This window comes from Carcharhinus amblyrhynchos, chromosome 6 (assembly GCF_965287045.1).
Source record: "Carcharhinus amblyrhynchos chromosome 6, sCarAmb.v2.hapA, whole genome shotgun sequence".
Classification (NCBI taxonomy): domain Eukaryota; kingdom Metazoa; phylum Chordata; class Chondrichthyes; order Carcharhiniformes; family Carcharhinidae; genus Carcharhinus; species Carcharhinus amblyrhynchos.
The window spans coordinates 18,837,205-18,862,448 of record NC_137329.1 but is presented as its reverse complement, the minus strand read 5'-3'; the positions used below and the strand labels follow the sequence as shown (position 1 = coordinate 18,862,448).

Genomic DNA, 25,244 nt, shown 5'->3' with positions numbered 1-25,244 from the left:
CAGGTGCTCAGGGAAACTGCTAAACACAAACACTCATTCACAGTCACTAAGACGATTCAGGCATCACTAGTCTTAACTCACGAGTGCTCGTCAGAACATACAGACATCAGCTTAGCTTAAAGCATGCTATAATAGGCATTGGTGTAACAGGTTTTATTAAATTTGCCATGAGCAGCACGGTGGTTAGCACTGCTATATTATAGAGCCAGGGAAGCAGGTTCGATTCCAGTCTTGAATAACTGTGTGGAGCTTGTATGTTCTTCCAGTGTCTGTTCTGATTTCCTCCCACAGTCCAAAGATATGCAGTTTAGGTGGATTGGCTATGCTAAATTGCCCTTAGTGTCCCAAGATGTGTAGGTTAGGGGGATGAATGGGGTAAATATGTGGGGTTAAGAGGATAGGTGAAGGGGTAGGCCTGGGTGAGATGCTCTGTTGGAGAGTTGGTGCAGACTCAACGGGCTGAATGGGTTCCCTATGTATGCAGGGATATGAAATTTGCGATGTCATTGATTATTGTGTTCCAAGCCCTAGAATATTAAACATAGTCCTCAGGAAAATCTGATGTATTTTAGCTATTTCTGTAACCAATTTCTAATTATTTCTGCAGTGTTCTCTATTAAATTAAGAATGATAGATTCTCGTGTGATCGGCAGTTTAGGGTATACCCTGGTAGAACAGCTTTTCCATCAACACTCATTCCAGGAATGATTACAATAAATTACAAAGTTCCTCACATTCTCTTCATTATGATCTGATTGAACTGAACAAGAGCTGATCATTTGGCAGAATTAGCCAGGCAGTACTTACCCCCTTTTCTGCTAACAATTTGCTTGATTGCTCCAGGTACTGGGCAGCTTCATACCAGATGTCAGGGTGATGTCCTAAAACCAGCAGACATTGTTCGTAGGCAAACATAACTGCAACAAAGACACATACAGTTCTTTAGAATCCATATAAATATTGTGTCAGTTCTACCGCAGATCTTCTCTATTGTGCAAACACCAATAATGATCCTCCAATCACAAATTCTTAAGCAGGATTTTTATTGATTCCTATCCTCTTTGCTAAGTTAGAAAGATTTTGACATGTCCTTCCAAGTTACCCCAAATGCTTCAGAACGGTAACAATAACTTGGCTTTACATAATGCCTTTAACATAGCAAAACATCCCAAGCCTCTTCACAGGGACATTATCAAACAAAATTTGATACTCAGTAGAGCACAGCAGGTTCCATGAACCAACTGGCCTATTCCTGCTCCTATTTCTCATGGTCTGAGCCATGTCAGGAGACAGGAGCACAGGTGAGTAAAATCTTGGGGTGGGATTTTCTGGCCACACTCACTCCAAAACTGGAAGACCCTGCTCGAGGTCAATGGACCTTTGCATGGTTCCCCCTTCCCTCTACTATTTCCGTGGCGAGTGGGATGGGAAAAGTATCCCCGTCTTTTGCCTGGCACCCTTCTTAAACAACGGCGTAACATTAGCCGTTTTCCAATCATCCGGCACTTCCCCGGAATCCAGCGACGTCTGGAAAATAACCACCAAGGCATCCACTATCACCTCCGCCATTTCTTTCAGAACCCTCGGATGCATTCCATCCGGTCCTGGGGACTTGTCCACAATCAGCCCCTCCAGTCTGTCGAGCACCGCCTCTCTAGTAACAGTAATGTCATTAAGACCCTCCAGTCCTACAACCTTTCCATCGCTAACACCCGGCAAATTATTCACGTCCTCCTCCGTGAAGACAGAAACAAAAAAGTTATTCAATACCTTAGCCATATCCTCATCCCCTACCACTAGGTCCCCTTTCTCATACTCTAAAGGACCAACATTCACCCTAGCCAGCCTCTTCCTTTTTATATATTTATAAAAACTCTTGCTATCCTTTTTTATATTAAGCGCTAGCCCAGCTTCATAGTTTCTCCTACCCTTCTTTATCAACTTCTTTGTCAATCTTTGTTGACATTTAAACCTCTCCCAATCCTCTTCTCGCCCACTACTCTTAGCTACTCTAAATTCCTCCGCTTTTAATTTAACACTTTCCTTCACCTCCTTCGTTATCCACGGCTTATTACCTCTCTTCCTACTATCCTTTTTGACCATCGGAATAAATTTCTGCTGAGCACCAAGGAAGATCTCCTTAAAGATCCTCCACTGCTCCTCAACAGACCCTCCCTCCAACGCGCTCCCCCAGTCCACATTCGCCAATTCTTCTCTCATCCTACCGTACTCCCCTCTATTCAAACAGAGGACGCGTGTCCGGGAACCCACTTTCTCCTCCTCCATCTGCACCAGAAACTCCACCATACAATGATCACTCTCCCCAAGAGGATCCTTCACCACAAGGTCCCTAATTCTACCCGCCTCATTACATAGCACGAGATCCAAGATAGCTCGCTCCCTCGTCGGCTCCAACACACACTGTTCGAGGAAACTATCCCGGCAGCATTCCAAGAACTCTTCCTCGAGCCCCCCGCGTCCAACATGGGTCGACCAATCAATATGCAGATTGAAATCCCCCATAATTACGGCCGTCACATTCCTGCATGCCACACTTATTTGCGCGTTAACAGCCCGCCCCACCTCCAGATCATTATTCGGGGGCCTATAGACGACACCCACCAGCGTCTTCCTCCCTTTGCTGTTCCTAATCTCCACCCACAACGATTCCACCCTCTGCTCCTTGGCTCCAATATCAAACCTTGCTACCACCGTGATGCTATCCTTAATCAGCAGAGCTACGCGCCCCCCCTTTTCCCTCCTGCCTATCCTTCCTAAACACTTGATAGCCCTGTACATTCAGCTCCCAGTCCCTGTCACCCTGCAGCCACGTCTCTGTAATGGCCACCAGATCGTATCCATTTGTGTCGATCTGCGCCACCAACTCATCCACTTTATTCCGAATGCTTCGTGCATTCAGATAAAGTGCCTTCATCCCAGCCTTCACCTGGACCCTATTTGCTGTAACGCCACCAACCATACTCACGCCCCCTACTCCCTCTATTGTTGGGACATCCTCGGCCTCTTCCCTTACCTGTACCCTCTCCTTAACTTTAGACCTCGTAACATCACCTACCCTCGCACCCTCCCCCCCCAATTAGTTTAAAGCCCTGTCTACAGTCCTCTTTACTCGATTCGCCAGCACTCTGGTCCCAGCACGGTTCAAACCAACCCCATCCCGCCCGAACAGGTCCCACCTACCCCAATACTGGTGCCAATGCCCCATAAATTCAAACCCATTCCTCCCACACCAATCCCTGAGCCACCCATTCACTTCCTTAATCATGTCGACCCTACACCCGTCTGCACTCGGTTCAGGCAGTAGCCCAGAGATGACCACCTTGTCGGTTCTACTTTTTAATTCCATTCCCAGCTTTTCATACTCCCTCCCCATATGAGGAGAAAGCGGGAAAGTGGAACTGAGCAGCGACAGATCAGCCATGATCTTATTGAATGGCGGGGCAGGCTCGAAGGGCTAGATGACCTACTCCTGCTCCTATTTCTTATGTTCTTATGTTAAGGAGTGTCTTAAATGAGGACGGTAGAGAAGTGCAGATGTTTCGGGAGGGAATTCCAGAGCTCGGTGCAGTGATCATGATGTAAACAAATATAACAGCCAATTTGTGCGCAGTAAGATCCCTCAAAAATCAGTGAAATAAATGGCCACTTTATCTGTTTTCAGCAAAACTGCCTTTCTGCAAAACAGTGCTCGTCCTGTTAAGTAGTCCCACCTCGTTTGGTGATTAGTGTTTGGTCTTCTGTGCGTAGTGGGTTACTTTTTTCCCACTGGATGTACTTCTTCCACATGTCAACCTGTTGTGCTTCCTGTGGGCTATTCTGTGGTGGGACTGATGGTGCATTACGATCCAGACCTTTCATCACAGTCTCATATTCCTGTAACAAACGTACAAAAGTTTATTAATTCATTTTTTGAGTTTTAAAAAAAAACAGACTCTTGACTTGTAAAATCTTTCTGGTTTACAGCAACTTAGACTCAAGCACAGTAAAGGAAGATAGGAATACCTTTGCCACTCGACGAGCATTCATGTAATCTCTGCTACGATCTTCAATCATTTTCTTAGCAAGATGAATATTGATGCTCTGTGGAGGAACAGAACAACTCTGCAACTAACTGTTTTCTTCCATCAATATATTTCCATATTGAAAACTGAACCTCAGTGTCACACAAAACATTTAGTCAGCAAAAATACAAGTTCTGCAAAAATCTCTGTCATTTCACAAGAGACTATTAACATAGAATCTGCATAGCTATCTAATCCAATGATTCCTTTATTAAGATAATGCTCGTGAATAAAAAGTGCTCAATAGATTGTTCTCATTTTGAAAGGCCATGGACTCCTGGAATGCCAGTTATGCTTTTCATGTCAATATTTTCCAACCCAGGACAGAAGCATAACATTTCACAAGTCAGTTCAGAAATCTGTTTGTTCTGAAAAGCTAAGTAAAGCTAGCGCTGGAAACTTCAAAACAGTTACCAAATAGAATCCATATATCCCAACTTTTACCTTATCAGGCTTTTAAGGCACATTATGGAGAAACAGGCCTCGCAATGAGACACTACAAACGTGGTTTTGAAAGAGAGCAGCAGCTCTTGGGTGACTAATAAAAACTAGTTGGCTTTTAAAGGCACTCTAACAACATGATAACTTGTTGTATTGTGATACTAAAACCAAAACTACAGTTGATTAAGGAAAATGTATGCAAAATGTAAAGAGATTGAAGTTACTTTCTGCATCAATTTCACCAAATGAGTTTATAGATTTAGAGAAAATTCTTATGGTTTGGTGATCCATTCAAAATGAGTAGAAGTTGTCAAAATAGTGAGGAGAAATTTCACCTAGATGTATTCACTCATTCTTTAATAATCCCACACAAAATAACTTAAATCTCAATGAATTATTCTTGTGTTGCTGAGAAAGAACAATACAAAAAGAAATGCATTTGTTCATCACAGAGTTGATTCCCAAAACAACTGCGATAAACTATAGTGTTAGGTGCCTCTTAGCTCTGTCAGTACAGCACTTAATCCCGTACAGAAAGCAAAATTTCCAATTGAAATCCAATTGACTATGGACGAGTTCTAACAGCTCTCAAATGGATGGCTAAACTGGAAGAATCTGAGCTCACTTTTCCAGAACTAAGAGAAGATTTGACAGAGATATTTAAAATCATGAAGGTTATAGGTAGAGTAAATAAAGAGAGATAATTTCCAATGGCTTAAGGGTTGAGAACCTGAGGGCACATATTTAAGGTGATTATCAAAAGACTGACATGAGCAATAACTTATGCACACAATGAATGGTTAGGTTTTGGAATGAACAGCCTGATAAGATGTGGGAGGCAGATTCAATCGTAGCTTTCAAAAGGAAGTTAGATAAATACTTGCAGAACATGAGGAAAAGAGCAAGAGTGAGGCTAACTGTATTACTCTTCGAAAGATTCGGCACATACTTGATGGGCTGAATGGTCTCCTCCTTGGCTGTAATGATTCCTTGAGTGCCCCTTTTTAGCCCAGGCAGAGGATGTAATTTTACCTTGGAGAGCTTAGCCCTGTCTCACTTCCTCACCAAGGAGGTGATCTCATTTTGGTTGAGCAGAGCACCATTAACACAGTTTGTGGAAAAGTCTAAGAGTGTGCTGACCAGCCTTTTTCGATATTTGGGGCAGACAGTGTGAAACAGAAGTTGGAAGTGGAGAGGTGAAGTACAAAAAATAATTTCTACCAAGTTTTTGAGCCAGATCAGAATATAAACTGCACTGGAGAAAATGCTCTACTCTCACAGGAGTACAAAAATTTTATCCGATATCAAAATTACTTAATAATAATCAGGACTGCCCAAGAGAACAAAAGACAATTAATTTTAACCATTTTTTTTGCACTATAATTTAAAATTTTAGTCAGCTGAAATCTGCTTTAACTGTGGAGTAATATTTGGCGCTAAAGATTTTACCTCTTCATATTTATTATAATCTCGCCATAACTGCTCAATATTTATCATAGGATTGACACAGCCTCGTTGATACACCCGACGAACTGCTGTTATCCTTTGGTTCTCTGCATAGGATCCCACAGCTTCCCTATCAAAGGGACAAGTCGTTTGTAAGTATGGCAGAATTAGCACACATTTTAGATTTTTGACAAAAAAAGTAAAATATCCAAATAAATGAAAGAAAATCCAATACTTACACTCCTTTCAAAAAGTTAATGTAATCAACCCAAATCTGTAAAAGATTGACAATTATTAAAATTAATGGGATCTCATTTCATTCTCATTAAAAAAGAAAAAGTTTCAATAATACTTCAGAACAAATGAAAAAAGAATTACTTGATAAGACATAATCTCCATGCCAATTTTATCTAAAGCAAAATCATACGCTTGCGCCATCTTCTCTCTGGAATGCAGTAACAAAGACATCACAGAATGATGATACGGAATCCTTCATTCTTATTCTTCAAGTATTAAAAATAAGCTGAGGTGAAAGTAAGTTCCGGCATTTTATTAATGTTTTTGAACTGTCCATTCCTTACTTGTAACTAGGAAGTTTGCCTTTGGTTTCCCGCACATAGGCCAAATAACATTTCCATAGATCAATGTGCAAAACCTTCATAAGACATCGCTGAAACAACTGGAAACAAATAAAAGTAAAACTTGTCATTGCTGAATAAAAAGCTTCTTAAAAAAAATACATTTTTTCCCACTTGTTGGGAAGCCCCCACCCCCACCTCCTCTCCGGCACTATAAATTATTCTATGACCTAGAGGAACTGTGGCCAGGTCTTCTTCAATCTGGTTCAAAGCAGTAAAATTTATATAGAGTAAATCTGTATGATATACTTCAGGCTAGATGCCTGGCTCCACCAGAGATTGGACTGGAAAATAAGAAGTGGTGGTCTGTGCATGTGATTTATGGAAGTACCATAGAAAATATAGTACAGAAAGAGGCCATTCAGCCCAGCCTGCCCATGTGGGTGTTTATTATGCTCCACTTGAGCTTCCTCCCATTATTCCTTATTTAATTGCATCTCCATAAATCTCTATTCCCTTCTCCCTCATATGCTAACTAACTTTTCCTTAAATGCATCAATCCTATTTGTTACCCTATGATAATAAGCTGTTTACTTAGCACTCTTTGGGTAAAGAAAGTTCCTTCCGAATTCCCTATTGGATTTCTTATTGGGTGGCACAGTGGGAGAGTGGTTAGCACTGCTGCCTCACTGTGCCAAAGACCTGGGTTCAATTCTCAGCTTGGGTCACTGTTTGTGCAGAGTATATACGTTCTCTGTGTCTGCATGGGTTTCCTCCAAGTGCACTGGTTTCCTCCCACAGTCCAAAAGGTCTATTGATTAGGTGAATTAGCTATGCTAAATTCTCCCCCAGTGTTCCCAAACAGGCAACCGAATGTGGTGACGTGGGGATTTTCACAATAACTTCATTACAGTGTTAATGTCAGCTTACTTGTGACACTAAAACTTTAAAAAACTGGATTCCTCTACCAGATCACCCCGTAAGCCTTCTCTTTTTCAAGAGAAGTGAAACCAGATTAATGGGTGCTTTTCAAATGCAAGGTCTGTCACAAAGTCCTCACTGAATCAACATTATTTGTTTTAACTTGCTACATTAACTCCCTCTCGCTCAGGGATAGCCAGTGCCTTTCCTCTAGCTTGATATTTCATCCATGTGGCTTGATCTGAGACCCAGCCCTATAAATGAGAAATCTTTCATGGATTAGCTTGCAACCAACTTCTTCCCATGACAATCAGTTCATGTGTTACTCAGCCAAACCATCTCACAATAACAGGTTCTCTTCTTAAAATAAAACCAAACCCAAAACTGTTCCTCTTTGCCATGGCAAAATCACATGGGAAAGTCATACTGTCATTTATCTGTCAAGAGCCATAGATTTGCAAATGTCATCATATATGACATGAGCTCACAGTTCCAAATATTTAGAGCTCGCATTGGCCTGCATTAATACTGACACTCAACTTTGTTGACAAGTTGTCAATTTGGCCTCATGCATTTTGGGTTGGCAGGGGGCTGCTGAGTTAGTAACTGTAAAGATGTGTGTAAAAAAAAAAGACTTGTGATAAAATTATTGAGCTTGGTTCACCCATCATTTTTTTAAAAAAATTCCAAGAAGTGTTGCTGTTTAGAGTGAGGAACCATTCTGTAATTTGCTGCCTTGTCCCAATACCTGCATGTGAGCTTCTTGGGACACAATTTATTCTGGATTCCTCCAGGCTGTGAATGGGATCCTTAGTCACTTCCTGAGCATCTTTGATGTCCATGGACATGCACTATGCTGCTGTGAATGCACAGACCAAACCCCACATGGAGCCAACAGTCCCAGCAAGCCCAATGAGTCCGAGAAGCCAAGCCTGGAAAGGCGAGTGGAGATTTAGTGGGGTAGGGAGTCTTAGAATAAGGGCTTCTGAGTGAGCGAGGGAGGGAGTTAGGGAAGGGGGCTTTTGATGATGTCTGAGGGGTGGGGCAAGTTGGGCAGAGATGGGATTGTGTATATTTGGGGAACAGTGCGGGGCTCCGAGGGAGCAAAATGCACAGTGTAACAGGGTTGAGAGCGCAGACTGTAAGTAAAGCATTTTTATATGCGAAATATTGAGAAGACATCATTTTGTTTTTGGGCATTTCTTCTGGATCTCCTTGACCCTGTACATACCGTGCACTTTGTTTCTTTGAAATCCCTATCCCAAGTGCCCCTTATTGTTCCCCAGTGTCAGTCACCCTGGTGCTGTTCACCATGACTTGTGAAAACTTTTAAAATTGTTAAGCTACTAACCAGTAGTTCACTGACATGACTAACAATATCAAGGAAGATACTGGGAATAAAAATGAATCAGGTTTACCTTTTCAACTTTGTCGTAGTTTTTTGCTTTTATCTATATCAATAAATTAGAGATTCAATTATTAAGTATTATATAAAGACAGAGAAATCTTGCATTAAGAGTAAACAGTTCCAGCGCAGTTAGTTACAGGTAACTCATACATGGAACCTTTTCAGTGTTCAATTCTCATATCAAAGAAAACATTACAAAGGATATGCTCAACAGTAGACATCTGATTACCTTTAGCTGATAATGATCACAAACTTCTCATCATTAATCAGAAGACAGGGAAGATTATTGGTTTATTTATTCCCCAAAATATTTTAACAAATTATAAAAAATAGAAAATGAGAGGAATAAGAGAACAAAGAATGAGTGACCTACAAAAAGTTCAAATTTAAAGCACTGAACTTGTCTAAAGGCTCTATTGCACTTTGAAGTTACATTTATTGACATGAATGCTTATAGACAACTTTTGCATCAGTACTGTATTTCATCAAATCACTATGTTCTAATAATCATCAAGAAGTTCACACCAGATGACAAGTACGCTTCCTAACCCCACCCTAACACTGCTGAAAACTGCATCGTTGTTCTGGATGACAAGTGGGTCTTAAAGGTGGGAATTGCTTCCAAGAGAGTTCAAAAGAATATTGGGAATTTTAGCTACAAATTACAGATTGGTACACGACAATGTTGGACCCAGAGCTGAAATTTTGCAAGAGATAAAACTAAATTTGATATTTTTACTGAGATGTTAAATGTGCAGCTGCATAGAGTTACAGCAATTTTTGCCTGCATCAAGAAATGCACCTTAACCTTTACTGCCGACTGATTTCAGCTCTTCCAATGTGAAGTGAGAGAACAACAAACAACTCCCATTGATTCCTCCTCTATCATCCAAGCTTAAAAAATAGAATATCAAGAATATTTCCAACATCTTTTGAAGATTCCTATTTTTAAAATAAAAGTTACATCAGATTGAAATATCAAGGGCAGCACAGACTGCTGTCACAGTGCCAGAGACCTGGGTTCAATTCCTGTCTTGGGTGACTCATTCTCCCCTTGTCTGTGTGGGCTTCCTCCGGTTTCCTCCCACACTCCAAAGATATGTGGGTTGGATGGATTGCCCATGCTAAATTGCCCCTTAGTGTCAGGATGTTTAACAGGGTAAATACATGGGGTTATAGGGATAGGGCTTGGGTGCGATTGTGGTTGGTGCAGGCTTGATGGGCCGAATGGTCACCTTCTGCAGTGTAGGGATTCTATGAACTTCTCTTTTAGGAAGCAGTTAGAAATGAAGGAGTGTATGAATAAAACATATGAAAATAACTGCCCCACAGCGATTAAGGAAATGGAATTTCAACAAGGGATAGCTGCTGATTAGTCTTTTTGATCAAATGTACAGATTTAAACAGTGGTGTAGAGGTATTGTCAATGGGCTAGTAATCCAGAAACCCAAAGTAATGCTTGGGACCCAGGTTTGAATCCCACCAGATAGTGAAAAATCTGGAATTATCTGGGTGGCACAGTGGTTAGCACTGCTGCCACACAGCACCAGGGACCCAGATTCGATTCCTGCCGTCTGTGTAGAGTTTGCTCGTTTTCCTTGTGCCTCCATCGTTTTTCTCTGGGTGCTCAGGTTTCCTCTCACAGTCTAGATGCATTGGCCTGAACAGATGAGGGAGTGTGGTGAATAAGGGAATTTTTACTTCATTGCAGTGTTAATGTAAGTCTTACTTATGATTAATAAATAAACTTTAAAAGTCTAATTAAAATCATAGAAACCCTACAATGCAGAAGGAGGCCATTTGGCCCATCGAGTCTGCACTGACCACAATCCCACCCAGGCCCTACCCCCATATCTCATACCACTAATCACTCTAACCTATGCATCTCAGGACACTAAGGGGCAATTTTAGCATGGCCAATCAACCTAAACCGCACATCTCTGGACTGTGGGAGGAAACCCACGCAGACACGTTGTCGATTGATTTTCACGAATGCCCTTTAGGAAAGGATGTCATTTTCACCATACCTGATCTGGGCTACATGTGACTGCAATTAGGGATGGCCAATAAATGCTGAACCAGCCTGCGACACCCATATATAAAAAAAAATTCCTGGAACTATGCAGAGCCCACAGCTCCCAGCTAGGAGTGGCAGTAGGAAAAGCAAGGCTCAAGTTGTTTTTTGAAAAGCACAAGAAACTACTGTGATGTACCTGCCAAAAGAAAACAAATGGACTTACATGAAAGTCTTGTACTATTTTGGCATGCAAGGGAACTGGTTTAACACAACATTGGGATCTGAATTTGAAGTCATGTCTCTGACAAATCTCTTCGAACCATATTTTGGGCAAACAATGGCTTAATTATTTCATACACAAATCTATTTATCAATGTATATATTGTACTAGCAAATTTTCAATTGTATTGGACATGTGGAGTGAATACCAAGGGTGGCCTTCAGGTGAGGTGGGGTTAGAGGGCAGGACATATACTTGGGCATTCAGATGCAATTCAGTTACCATTTTAAAGTGATATATTTGGTCCATATCTTTATAAATACTTAATTGAAAAGAAAAACTCAGAGGGAAGTGGAGGCAGAGATTTGATTGGAGCATCAATGTTTCTCCACATTACAAACTGAGTTGCAGGTACATGTAAAATTCAGGTGTTACAGTGCCACCACTGGCAAAAGGAGTTAATTACATTGTGACATGTTTACATAGGTAAGTTTCCATTGTAAATGTGGACACAGGAGTTTATAATACAGCTACATGTAGCTATAATTCTAAAATATGACGTGTAAGAAGTTAAGTTTTAAGAATGTGCTGGTCACAAATCAGGTGGCACATTGTCACACACACAAGTTCTGTCATATGTTGAAATGCATAAATAATGAAAGACAGTAACTTGCCTACCAAGAGAAAATACTTTCCAATTGACTACAGCAATAATAACCAAAGAAATGAAGAAAATGTTAGTCCAATTTCTAACTGGCCCACGAATCTGTTCATAAACAATTATCCAGGATGCACAAAAGTCATCTTAAAGGATACACTAAATTACTTACTGCTACAACTACCCCTTAACAGCACAGTATGACATGCATTAAATATCTCCCTTGGAAATCTGCTTCTCTTCCACTTTATCATAAGCAACCACATGAATATATTCCAGCAAATACTAAAAATGCAACTTGTGCCCTATAATTACATTTAATCTGCACGTTATTAATTGCAATGAATCCTTATTATTTTAGAATTATATACACTTAGACAGTGAGGTTTACACCAATGCAGTGTTCCAACTCCTTAAGGTTTATATATTGGCTATAAAAACTTTTATTATCTTAGCACTACTCTCTACTTAAACCCCTTTATTTTGTTGCTTCTGTCCTTTTTAAAAGCAGCACAAAATTTCCCATCTGTTATCATCTTTCTGAACTTTTCTATGACTTCCAACAATGGAGAATGTTAGTTCCCTTTTGGAGATATTAAAAGAGGATCATAAGTTTATCTCATCTAAATTTACAAATTTCATTTGAGAAGAAAAAATATTAGTCTGGCAGGCTGGCAAATGATATGGTGCAGAAGATTCACTGTAGAGGAAGAAGAACTTGCAACAACATGCAAATGTGTGAACAGAAATTTATACAATATATAGAGCTTTCAATACATAAATCATTAACAGAAGTCAGTTAATATCTTTGCCTCAGCAAATCAGGTTAGACAAGGAACACCCATAGCTTTAAGAAATTTTACATTCTTTAAATGCCATGGATCAGCCTTAAGATTCAAGAAAAATTATAATTTTATGATGTACTTTCTCTCTCTGCCGAATGATTGGTGGTGTTGACAAGCAACTTGTTCCAGGGATTCTGCTGATGAAATCTGGAACTGATCACCAGGAGCTAATGATATAACTCTCCTTCCTTCCTCCTTGTGTAGTTATTGTCTCTGCTGGACACTACCCTGAAACAATGCAACAAAGACTGGTGACTCGGAGCGAGTGATCACAGGCACGAGTCTGGTTCCCACTGCTACACTTTAAGACAGAAGAAATAGAGGGGCATTAGACAATACAGCCTGTCAAGTCTGCTCTGGTATTTAACATGACTATGACTGATCTTGAGCTTCAACTCTACTTTCCCCATCTCCGTTGATTCCCTGAGAAAACAGAAATCTGTTTATTTCATTCTTAAATATATTCAATGATGATGCATCCACAACTGATCGAGGTAGAGAATTCCAAACGTTCAAAACTCTTTAAGCAAAAAGAATTCTCACCTCAGTCCCATATTCCGAAACTGTGCATCCGTGTTTTAGATTTTTTTTCCAGCTGGGGGAAACAACATTTCAGTGTCTACTCTGTCAATCCCCTTCATGATCTTGATGTTTCAGAGACCCCCTCTCATTCTTCAACAGTATAGAGAATAAAGACTTAATTTAAGACTTAAATAGGACAAACCTTTCATCCAAGGGATCAATCTAGCGAACCTTCTCTTTACTGTGCCCAATGAAAGTATACGCTTCCTCAAGAACGGAGACCAAAATTGCAGACAATATTCCAAGTGTGGTCTCACCAAAGCCCTGTACAACTGATGCAAGATTTCTTTATTCCTGTTCCAATCTCTTTGCAATGAAGGCTAACACATTATTTGCTTTCTGAATTCCTTGCTGTAATTCCTGCTTTTTTTGTGTTTCCTGTACGTCTCCTTGAACATCATCATTTATGAGTTCCACGCCTTTTAAAAATATTCTTTTCTATTCTTACGATCAAAGTGAATAATTTCAACTTCCCCACATTATATTCGAACTACCGACTTGATACTCACTCACATAGCTTTTGCAGCTTCTTTATATCCTCCTCACAACCTGCATTCCCACCTAGCTCTGTATCATCAGCATGCATTACTCTCTGCCTCTTTGTCTAAATTGTGAATATAGACTGTAAATGGCTGAGGTACCAGCACTGACCCTGGAAGCATTTTACTTTTCTTCAATATTTCATGGGATGAGGATGTCACTGTCAAGTTGTTGTCCATTTCTAATTGCCCTTGAACTGTCTGCTTGCTAGAACATTTCAGAGGGCAGTTAAGAGTCCACATTGCTGAGAGTCTTGCGTCACATGTAAGCCAGATCAGGCAAGGATGACAGATTTCCTTTCCTAAAGGGCATTTGTGAACCAGATGGATAGTTTCATGGTCACTATTACTAAAACTAGCTGTCAATTCCAGATTTATTACAGAAATTAAATTCAACTAGCTGCCATGGTCGAATTTGAACCCATGTCCCAAAGCATTAACCTGGGCCTCTAGATTACCAGTCCAATGACATTTCCATTAAGCCACCATCTTACTCCTTTCGGAAAGTCAGCTACTCATTTGACAAAGCAACATACATTTCATAGATATATTGCTACTCTTCAGTTCTTCAGTTTTAGCACTGATTGTGCTAAAGAATTCCTATAGAATCCTTCAAATGCAGACAAAGTGTGCAGCTAAGGAGCTGGAATGGCAACTTGGCTGGATTTTATTCTAAAGGTTTTGGAAAACAAGGACTCTTTTGATGTAATGCATCTTGCAGCATTGGAATCAGGGCACTGAAATGTATGTGCTAGTGTCAGCTGTTCATCCTACAGACCAACTTACATTACATGGGTATGTTGCCACTCTTTCCTCAAGATATTTAAGAGTTGAAGGAAGCCATATTTTCCAACCCATCAACCTTATGACCAAGTAATTGTGTTGCATACTAATTCTATTACCAGATGAATTATGGTGGAAATCATTTGTACCTGTCTCCATCTGTTAATTCCATGGTTTCAGTGCAAACCTTCACCCTCTTGATGTAGTCATTGGTGAACCCACACTCAGAATAGCCAGCTTCTTTGTATATAATCAACACTGGCGAGATCTGAGCATCAATGCAGCAATCACCATCCTTCATACTGGACTGGAAACCAACATCTTAATAGCAGTTGATGAAAACATTGCTCCAGGCTCAGATAGGGTTCATTTGGGTGCTAAATCTTCTGCTTATGTTTGAACAATAAGCACCAGCCTAGTCAGAGGAAGAGTAATAAATGAATGATGCCAATTCATTTTGTTGTTTCCTTCCCAAGATTCTGCAGCAACTTCTTTTGATTCCCTTTTTGTGACAAAATCCTTCATCAAGTCAAATGATTCTAGTGACATCTGTCATTATTATGGGCCACTGGAAGTATTTTCCTGCGGTTTGAACATATTTTTTGAAAGGACTTGGTTTGTGATGGGTAGACTGTTGTTACCAATTCTCAACATACCAAGTTTCCAGTCGCAGCCATATTCCTTTGGGAGAAGCATATGGAAACATGAGAGAACTGGACTAATGTTGGGAACATAATAAAAAGATTTATTTGCTCAGTTTATTAATAATGATTAAACATACAAATGGTTCGATTAATTAACAGGAAACCATCCAGCTAATTCTTATGCATCAACGAACATAAAAATAGACCACTTAAAACTATCAAGTAGCAACAATTTTACTGTTGCCATTGGGCTAGTGAAAATCTAGTGACAGATGTACTTGACATCCCATCAGTTTATACTGACTTTAAACCCACTCAGGGCATGGTATTCACAGCTGCTGTGTTATCCAGTTTAAAAAGTTCCATTTTTAATAAACAGAATAAAAAATGGAAGGCTGGAAATCTGGAGGAAAAAATCCTTCACAAATGAAATGCTGGAAATATGGCAAGACCATTAGGGTCGGTAAAGAGAAAAGGTAGTTCAACACTTCAAGTATAACCTTCTGTCAGAACTGGAAACAGATTGCCCAATTACTGAAAGGCTTTTAATGAGCTGAATGACTAGTAAATGGCATAACATAGTGCAAACACACAAATATCTGGTAGTGCACAGCGAGTCTATGTTTGGGGAGGTAAGACGCACTAGCCAAGGATTTTAGGATATCTGCGGGTGTCTTGCGGGGGAGGAGACGTCGACGTGGGTGTCTTGTGGGGGGCGAGAGGTCGACGTGGGTGTCTTGTGGGGGAACGAGAGGTTGACGTGGGTGTCTTGTGGGGGAACGAGAGGTCGACGTGGGTGTCTTGTGGGGGAACGAGAGGTCGACGTGGGTGTCTTGTGGGGGAACGAGGGGTCGACGTGGGTGTCTTGTGGGGGATGTGAGGTCGACGTTTGAGTGTAGAACCTTTGGAAGAAAATGGTTCTGACAACAGGCTTTGTGTTGAGAAATATTTTTGAACTAATTTTGAGACTTTGAAGCCCAATTGTTTCTCCAGCAATTTTTGTTTTAATTTCAGAGATCTTCCATCCGTGGTTCATTTTTCAATATTCTGATTTCTTTTGTCCATTCCCATCGTTTTAGCTATTTGCAAGCTTTAAATCCATTTAAACGTCTTGATAATCATTAACGTGCTTTGATCTAGTAAGAAATTTCAAGTCAATGCTTTAACCTTGTCTCTATAATTGGAGTATCTGTTGCGTTCTTCCCCTTTTGATTTCAATTATGACAAGGGGTTAAACGTGAAAGGTGCATCTGTCCTTTTCCTTTACAGAGGTGGGAAGACTTCCAGTGTGCCACCACTATTCCGATTAATCCTATATTTAATGTTATAACAATGAGATTTGAAACTCAGCAGCAGTTTCAGGGTATGGTAACATACTTGAAAAACTCAACTTTTTCCGTTAGTTTTGGAGAAAATAAGGTGAACCTTTATTTTCACTATAAAACTAAAGATACGAATAGTGCCAGGAGATGATTAGAAGCATTGCACTGATGGCATAGGAAGTTACTCATCCTATTCAGATTCCCCCTATTTTTTCTGAAATGATTCACTTTGGAATATGGTCATTTTCCGTTTGAGAGCCCATCGGTTAGTGCAATGATTCCGAACCTTTTACACATCATGGCACATATACACACACAAAAAAATTGATGCACACATCCTATTTTTTCTGAACTGTCATCTGGTAAAATACTTTTTGGGGTAATTTTCAGCCCGCACTCACCATAAAAGAGAAAGGCAAGTGGGTGAAAATCTGGAGAATCAGGAAACGCAGGTTTCTATGTTTTACTGTGCACGTGTAGTGGTCAAAGATCTGATTTCTGTCATAATAATGCTGAGCACGGATGGCTTCAGTTTGAGCTATGACAGAATCTGGGCCATGGAAACATGTAAACAACACAATATAAATATAAACTGAGTAAAGGGAACCTCATTTTCTTAAAAGCACAGCTCACAAATAACTTATCTAGCTCACATAAGATTTAATAGTTTGAAACTGTCATCAACGTGAATGTTGACTGCTTCTCTTCACACATGCTGCCTAAATATCTGAGTTTTTCCAGCATTTTTCCTTCTCAGGACAGACTTCCAGCATCTGCAGTATTTTGCTTTTGTATTAATATTTGGAGTGCTATTACCTCAGGTAGAAAAATGAAGTTTGAGGAAAAAGCAATAACACAATTAAAAAAAGGACAAAGCTGAAGTGCAGGACCTAAGTCTCAGCATAATGCTAATCACCTAAGTAACTACAGAAACAAGTTATTGGCATGAGTTCCATATTGTGATTTTTAGAACAGCATGTGTCATTTTTTATACCTCCATCTCTCTTGCTTCTCCTAGGGATTTTGCATTTTTTTTGAGTTTTCATTTTTTTGAGGGCAATTCCTAATTTCACTCTTGAAAGGTCTGGCTCTAATTTTAAAATTTTGCCCCCAAGAGCAACCACATCTAGAAGGTAGCTCATAAAATTATAGAATCCCTACAGTGTAGAAGAAGCCACTTGACCCATCAAATCTACACTGACTCTGTGACAGAGTATCTTATGTAGGCCCTTGCTCCTGCCCTATTCCTGTAACCCCACACGTTTACCATAGCTAATCCATCTAACCATTTAACACATCTTGGGACACCAAGGGGCATTTTAACTTGGCCAATCCACCTATCCTGCACATCTTTGTACTGATAGAGAGAAACTGCTCCTCTTAACATATTAAAAATTTCGAATGAATCACTTTTTTAAATTATACAAACTTAATTTGTGTAATCTCTCCATAATTTTACTCTTTTAAACCAGGTGTCAGTCTGATATTATACGTTGCACTCCCTTCAAAGTCAATATGTCTTTCCTAAGTTGTGGTGTCTAAACTACCCACAGTACTCTGGGGACAGAATCCAATGTTTTTGCAGGCAAGGAGCCAGTAAAATACTTCTCACAGCCCGTTCATGATCTGTCAAAAATTTTAGAAAGGGTGCAGTGGGCAAGGCATAGGGCGATCTGTCTGCACTCTCCCTGATCGAGGCTGTTAACTGGCCACTTAAGAGCCCGTTCTAGTCTGCCACAATTTTGAGGCCACAGGGGAGAAGCCCGGCAAGTTAGCCTACTCAGGCCTTGGGCAGAATGGGGATACCTGCCTCACAGTCCCTCTTTCTCAATCAGAGCCCTGCACTTTTCCACTAGTACCCCCACTCCCCTTTGTCAGCTGCTCCTGTCCTGGCCATGAGATGCCCCCGGGGACTCTCTTTTGTCCAGGGCTGCCAGCAATTGGAATCTGAACTACCTGCAGTCCCAGCAGTGGCTACTGCTCCCTGTTGGTCAGCAGTTCTCTGACATCAGACTTCTGTTTCCTGCCATCGCTTATGTTGGCAGGCCAGGAAACTCCATTAAATCGAAAAATCCTCCCAAACTGGACATTAACCCTGCTGCATAAAATCCTGCATTCCATCAGCTTTTTTGATTATTTTCTACTTGTTCGTGACATTTTATTATCTGATGAGTTTTATGGTGCGATGAATCACAACTTCAAGAGGGCCTAAAAGACTCAGTTTTAGGGTCATTATAACAAATATTTTTATATTAAAAAATATACAAGACGTCCCTAAGTAACTGAACAGGAACTTAGTTTACAAGCATCTTGCAATCTACACAACTGCTCCCTTGCCTTTAACTGGCCTGAGTTTATTTAGATCATCAGTAAGTACCCGTGCAGTGATCGTGAAGGACCAGGCTCAACAAAACCCTATCTTACCAACCAAATGACAAACAATGTGCTACTTGTTTGCAAAGCTGAAGGTCTGTGGGATTGCTGGGGTGGGAGAGAAGGCACTGCATGGATACAAGATTAGCTGCGGAACGTGGTGAAAGGTTGCTTTTCAGTCTGGAGGGAGGTGTGCAGGCCCAAGGATTTGACACTGGGTCCACTATTTTTGATGCATCTTAAGAGACCTAGTATTGGCTCTATTGGGCAAATTTCCAAGGTTCAAAGATGACATGAAACATACAAATGTGGCGAGAGGTGAGGAGAAACTTCAGGAAGACGTAGGCTGGGGTTTGGGTGGACGTGGGTGATTCATTTTGGTGAGAGGAATGAAGACAGGGTACGAATTAAATGATATAATTTTGGACACATGGGAACAAGACGCCTGCCGGTATAAGTGCACACATCTTTGAAGATGGTAGGACAAGCTGAGAGATGTTAAAAATTAGTGTGGAATCCTTGGCTTTGTAAATTGAGTTATGCAGTGCAGAAATGTGTGTTAAACCTTTAGGAACATTGATTAGATACTAGCCGAGGTTATGTGGCCAGTTGGGGCACTGTATTTTGGGACAATACCAGGACTTTGAAGCGGATGAAAATGAAATTTATACAATGATACCAGGGATGGGAGAGTTCAGTTATATAGAATGTCTGGAGTTATTCTTCTTGAAGCAGAGAGGCTTTAAGGAAGATCTTGGGTAGGGAACAAACTATTTCTAGTGGCGAAGGGGTAAGCAACCAGAGGAAGGGTATTGAAGAAGATTAGTGGAGGAGCCAGAGAAGCAATGAGGAGGAATTGGTTTTGCGTGGTGAGTTGCTGTGATACAGACATCACTATATGACACAGTGGTGGTAACAGATTCAGTTCTAATTCTCAGAACTTTCTGGACAGTATGGGTGAAATGGGATCAGCTGGCTGGCTGGTTCTTTCGGGATGCCAGCAGAGAAGTGAATGAGCCCAATGTCTTCCCTTTGAGTTGTATCATTTTAAGATTCCAAAACTGTACAGGTCCTAGACTATCCATATGTGGCATTTGTAATGCCTCAGTGAAGCCCAAGATGTAGCACTGCAGATAGCTTCTATTACTTTTAATAGACCTCACTAGCATTTGATATGCAGTACTAGGTAGCACCACGGTCTCAGTTGACCAAGTTTAGGTGGTTGGGAGCTCTTCCAGAAACCAAAGTGGCTCCAACAGGCAGGGCTGATGATGGAAATTTGAAACCAAAGTCAAGGAGTTGTGGGACACAATTTACACATATCTAAGCCAGGCTGATTCATAATACATCAGGATACTTGATGAATGACCAGCCTGCTTGGCTTATTAATGGATTCAACATGGTTAAACCAGTCACTGGAATGTGGGGTTCTTCTCACTGTTCCAGATAATCTTGCAGTTTAATGCCTCACCAATTATGGTCATCCTAGATAGATAAACAACAGTAGGGATTTTACCAGTATTTTATACTGGTAAACCAAAATAGTTTGACCTAATTTTACTTTACACATTGGCCCAGCCAAGCTGCATCTCATCTCTTTCATTCAGGCCTGGGTACTGGGCCTCTTGAGCATACCAAAAGAGGAAAGGGGGAAGAACAAGATTTGCTGTCTTGGTGTTTGACTTCTTTTCTATCTATACAGAGCAAAGTTCCTCCCTTCTACTTTTATCTGGGATGCCAGTGGCACATTACAGTTGATATCATGGGGCTCAAGATTTTGGAATTTTTCACAAAACTCCATATGAAACTTTACTAACAGAACCATCAACGCAATGGAACTGCATCATTCAAGATGGTAAATAGCACATTCCCTAAAGTAGGTTTAGAAGTCTGAACATTAACTCCGCAACAACTAAATTTGTGTGTAAATCTAGCGAGATGATTCTGTTGTTCTGCTTCACGTAAATTGCTGCCAGCTTTCCTAGCACCAAAGCTAAACTTTCAGGGGGTGCAGCGAAAATATTAAAAGGAAATAGAAACATCCAATAAAGTGAAGGTAGTTATAGAAAGGAAGGACACAACATCTAAATGAGCTTTGAGTGTATTTAAAGTGGCTAGTGAAGTCAGTCATATCCCCTCCATCAACTTCAGCAGGCCATTAAAATCAGTAATTTCTAGTACAGGAGAGTGGCAAACAGGTCACCAATCTCTATTTTTTAAAAAAAGAGGGGCAACGAAATTACTTGTGAGTCAACCAAATATCCGTTGTAGGACATTGATAGGCTGACTGTGGTAAGAGGGAGCCTTTACTAGAATTCTTCAAAGAAATGGGGTTGGATGGAGATGCTACACAGGGATAAATGCTGAGTCACTCACCAGCTGAAACACATACACACACACACATTTTTATATAGAACTGGGAATGAAACAAAACTTCGTAAATCTGCAGCTGACATTAAACTATCTACATGTTGGAATGGAAGGCTGATTAATAATAACCGATATTAAACTGACGTTTTGGAATAGGCAATAAGTGCTGGCCTAGCCAGCAACGCCCAAAACAAAGCGAAGAAATGCAAGGTAATGATTATAGGGATGGGAAATAGACAAAGGAATATAAACCAATGTCTGGCTGAAGATAACCTAATATAGGGAAAGGTTTTAAAGGCCTTAGTGTTTATCTAGAGCAGGAAATGTTGAGGGAAAAAGTATTCACAGTGAAGGGAATGGATAAATTCAAGCACAATATATTTGAGACAGCCACAACTTCTAGAACTGGGGCCTTGGACTAAAGCTTAGAAGATACATATGTATTTTAGATAAAAATACTTCACAAAGAGACAGTGAACGTGTGGTGTGAACTCCTTTGAGGGAACAATACTTTGGAAAAAGTTGAGAGAAATCGATATTCAACTCACTGGATGGTTGAGAAACATTAGTTTTTGGAACTAGTTGGATGGGCTCCAGAAGCTTTCAGATTCTGTATCCTACTCCTCTCCCATCCTGGGATGGGTAAGGGAGGCTTGTAGGTGGTTGAAAAAGAGGTAGCCCATGATAACAAATTATACACCAAACCACAGAACTAATAATTTATTTCTATTTATTTCATTCCAAGAACACTATTCACATAGAAACTTATTTCATAAAATTATCAAATCTGTAACAGCAATCTCAGTGTTGGTGTTTTTTTAAGTTGTGGAAAAATAAATTTGAAATTAAATCCCTTAGCGGGCTCTCAATGCCCAAGGTTTAAAAAAAAAACACTGGGTGGCACGGACTCACACAAGTAACACAAAGCAGCAGGTTCTATTTCTGGTCTGCACCGAATTCGCTAATCTCATTTGGCATTTTGTATGGCCTCAACACTGAAGATTAGGAGAAGAAAATTGCCACTCAGTAGTCCCTGATAACTGCAAGATTGGACTTGGCTGCCATTTCCTGTCTTGTATTGGTACTAAACTAAGAAAAAATTGGTCATTTGGGCAAGAAACATGAAACTCTGGCCATCAGTAGAAGAGCGCAGCAACATGCTGTTAGTATCTTCAGAGAAAATTACAAATGAATCCATTTAGAAAGCTTAATACCAGGTTGCTACCTTCAAGAGTAAATGGACCGCCAGCAGCTTTCACTTTCTCAAGATTTTCCAAAGTGCTTTATAGCCGATGATTTGCCATCGAAGTGTAGGTGCTGTTACACAAATGCGGCAGGGAATTTGCACAAAGTCCAGTAAACAAATGCCTAAATGATCCAATTTTACATTAACTGAAGGATTATCCAAAAGGATCAACCAGGAAACTGGAAAAACTTTCCCATTCTTCACCTGAACAGGCAGATGAGGCACCATTGCATCCAAAAGAAAAGATCTCGGCCACTGGAGTGTCAGCCTGGATTGAGTTCCATTGTGTTGGAGTGGGGCTGGAACTAAAGACACTGTGCTACCACTAAATCAGCAACTTAATTGGTTAATTCCACTTAATCTTAAATATTCTTGTTTAAAGCATATTTTATTTACTTGCACCAATTATGTAGCTTCTCCTAGTCCATTTCCTTACCTAAGCACATTGTTGTTTCACAAGCCCACTGAACCACAAGGCAGAATATTTAACACTAAAATGGCGACGTTCATTGCTGCGGATGTGCTTGCCAAGGCAGTGACAGCACAAAGGACCAATCATGAGTTTTCTGTACAACTGCACAAGTGATTGCTGATGTTTCAAATGTAGGGCATGTTAAATCCAAGAGCATATGTCAAAATAGTAAATATTTTGCCTCTTACAACCCAACCTAAACTTTACATTTGAGATGCACTGCGTGTCTCTTTCTTAAATGCCAAAAACTAGAGAACTAAATATGTTCAAACCAGGTGATTTGTTGCACGAATAATTGCATTCGCTTGCGTTTTATATATTGTACTGATGTTGGTGTTTGAATATTCATTGTGCTTATATCAATAGTACTTATAATAAACAATTTCTAATACAAAAAGCTCAGCACAACATCGAAGGCCAAAGGGCCTGGACTGTGCTGTTATGTTCTATGATTTGTTATGCCTTTCTTTCTTGGGCTCCCAGCATTACAGCTCTCGTCTCTAATTGCCCTGGAGGAGGTGGCCCTCTAGTGTATGTACTGTTAGGGAAGAATTCCAGAATTTTGACTCAGCAACAGTGAAAGAATGGTGATATAGTTCCAAGTCAGAATGTGTGGCTTAGAGGGGAACTTGCACGTGGTAATGTTCCCCTTCACCTTTGTCTTTCTATGTGGTAGAAGTCACGGCTTTAGAAGGTCCTGGAGAAGGATCTTAGCGAGTTGAATCAGTGTCTCTTGTAAACAGTATACAATGCTGCCTTTTGAAAGGGTGACCAAAATATTGGATGTGGAAATGAGTATAGATGATGCTCAGGGAACTGACGACAATTTTTTGACCTGGCTAGATATCTGACCAAGTAACAGAAAGCAGAGTAGAAATAATGGACAGGTACTCTACTTAGGGATGTGGTAGTGATGTCTCAGAAATTCTGTATTGGTGCCTTTATTCAATTAGAAGATGAATCAGAAAGCCACCTATCCAAGTTTGCTGATGATTCAAAGATAGACGGCAAAGTAAACAATATACATGGAAAAATAAAATTATAAAGAGATACTGATGGGTTAAGTGAATAGACAAAACAGCAGCACTTCGGGCTTAAAAAGGATAGATCGCATTACTTTCTAAAATAATGAAAAGCTATAAATAGTAAGGGTTCAGAGACTTTGTGATCCAGAACAAAGTATCATGAACAAGTACAAAAAAGTCAAAAAGCTGATAATTTTGACCATTATACCAAGAGAACTAGAATATAAGGAATAGAAGACATGCCTCATTGTACAAAACTGCTATTAGATCACACTTGGAGCAGTTTGAGTATCACAACCTTAAGGAGAATATACTGATTTTAGAGGGAACACTGTCTAGCTTTACTGGTATAATATCTGGACTCCAAGGGTGAAATTAAAAGCGATTACACAAACTAGCATCAGCTATAGCTCAGTGGTGGCACTTTCACCTGAGTCATGGGTTCAAGTCCCATTTCAGGCTTGAGCGCAAGAATCTATTCTGACACTCCACTCTAGCAGCAAGTGAGAGTTATGCTGTCGGAAGTGCCTTCTTTCAGATGAGATGTTAAATGGATACCCCATCTGATTGCTTGGGTGGATATAAATGAATCCAAGGCATCATTTTGAGGAACAGTGGTTCTTGCCAATACTTATCCCTCCATTCAATATCACACACAAAAAAAATTCTGATCATTAGACCATTGTTTGTTTGTGAAACTTTGCTGTGTGTAAAATAGTTGCCGTGTTTTCTCTATTACAACAGTGACATCACTTTTTGGTGGCACAATGACACAGTGGTTGGTACACACCAGGGATCCAGGTTTGGCCTTAGGTAACTGTCTGTGTAGAGATTGCACATTCTCAGTGTCTGCGTGGGTTTTCTCCAGTTTCCTTCCACAGTCCAAAGATGTACAGGTTAAGTGGATTGGCCATACTAAATTGCCCTTAAGCATCCCAAATTGTGCAGGTTAGGGGGAAATCGGCAAGGTAAACCTTGGGTTACCGAGATAGGACCTGGTTAAGATGCTCTTTCGGAGAGTCAGGTGCTGACTCGATGTGCCAAATGGCCTCCTTCTGTAGGGATTCTATCAAGATTTTTTTTATTCCCTAGAATTTAGAACATTAAGAGGTGACTTAATCAAAGTTTTAAAGATATTAATGGGAATAGTCAGGATAGAAAGAAAATATTTTCACTGGTTGGGGAATGTAGGACTGGGCGGGGTGGGGGCAGAAGGATGGGTGGGACACGTTCTACAAATTAGAAACCAACCTTTTTGGAGTGAAATTAGGA

The 25,244-nt window shown here is 40.3% G+C and overlaps 1 protein-coding gene across 3 annotated transcripts in view; it reads right to left on the bottom strand.

Moving 5' to 3' along the window:
- cstf3 (cleavage stimulation factor, 3' pre-RNA, subunit 3) overlaps window positions 1–25,244 on the bottom strand; it is a 113,012-nt gene that overhangs the window by 19,809 nt on the left and 67,959 nt on the right. For all 3 annotated transcript variants that reach the window (XM_080189962.1, XM_080189964.1, XM_080189963.1), the window contains 8 exons: window positions 8,887–8,919; window positions 6,551–6,648; window positions 6,348–6,414; window positions 6,209–6,243; window positions 5,973–6,099; window positions 4,024–4,101; window positions 3,732–3,894; window positions 808–917 (listed from right to left, as the gene is read on the bottom strand). In XM_080189962.1, the coding sequence (XP_080046088.1) occupies window positions 808–917; window positions 3,732–3,894; window positions 4,024–4,101; window positions 5,973–6,099; window positions 6,209–6,243; window positions 6,348–6,414; window positions 6,551–6,648; window positions 8,887–8,919 (711 nt within the window). The remainder of the gene's footprint in view (window positions 1–807; window positions 918–3,731; window positions 3,895–4,023; window positions 4,102–5,972; window positions 6,100–6,208; window positions 6,244–6,347; window positions 6,415–6,550; window positions 6,649–8,886; window positions 8,920–25,244) is intronic.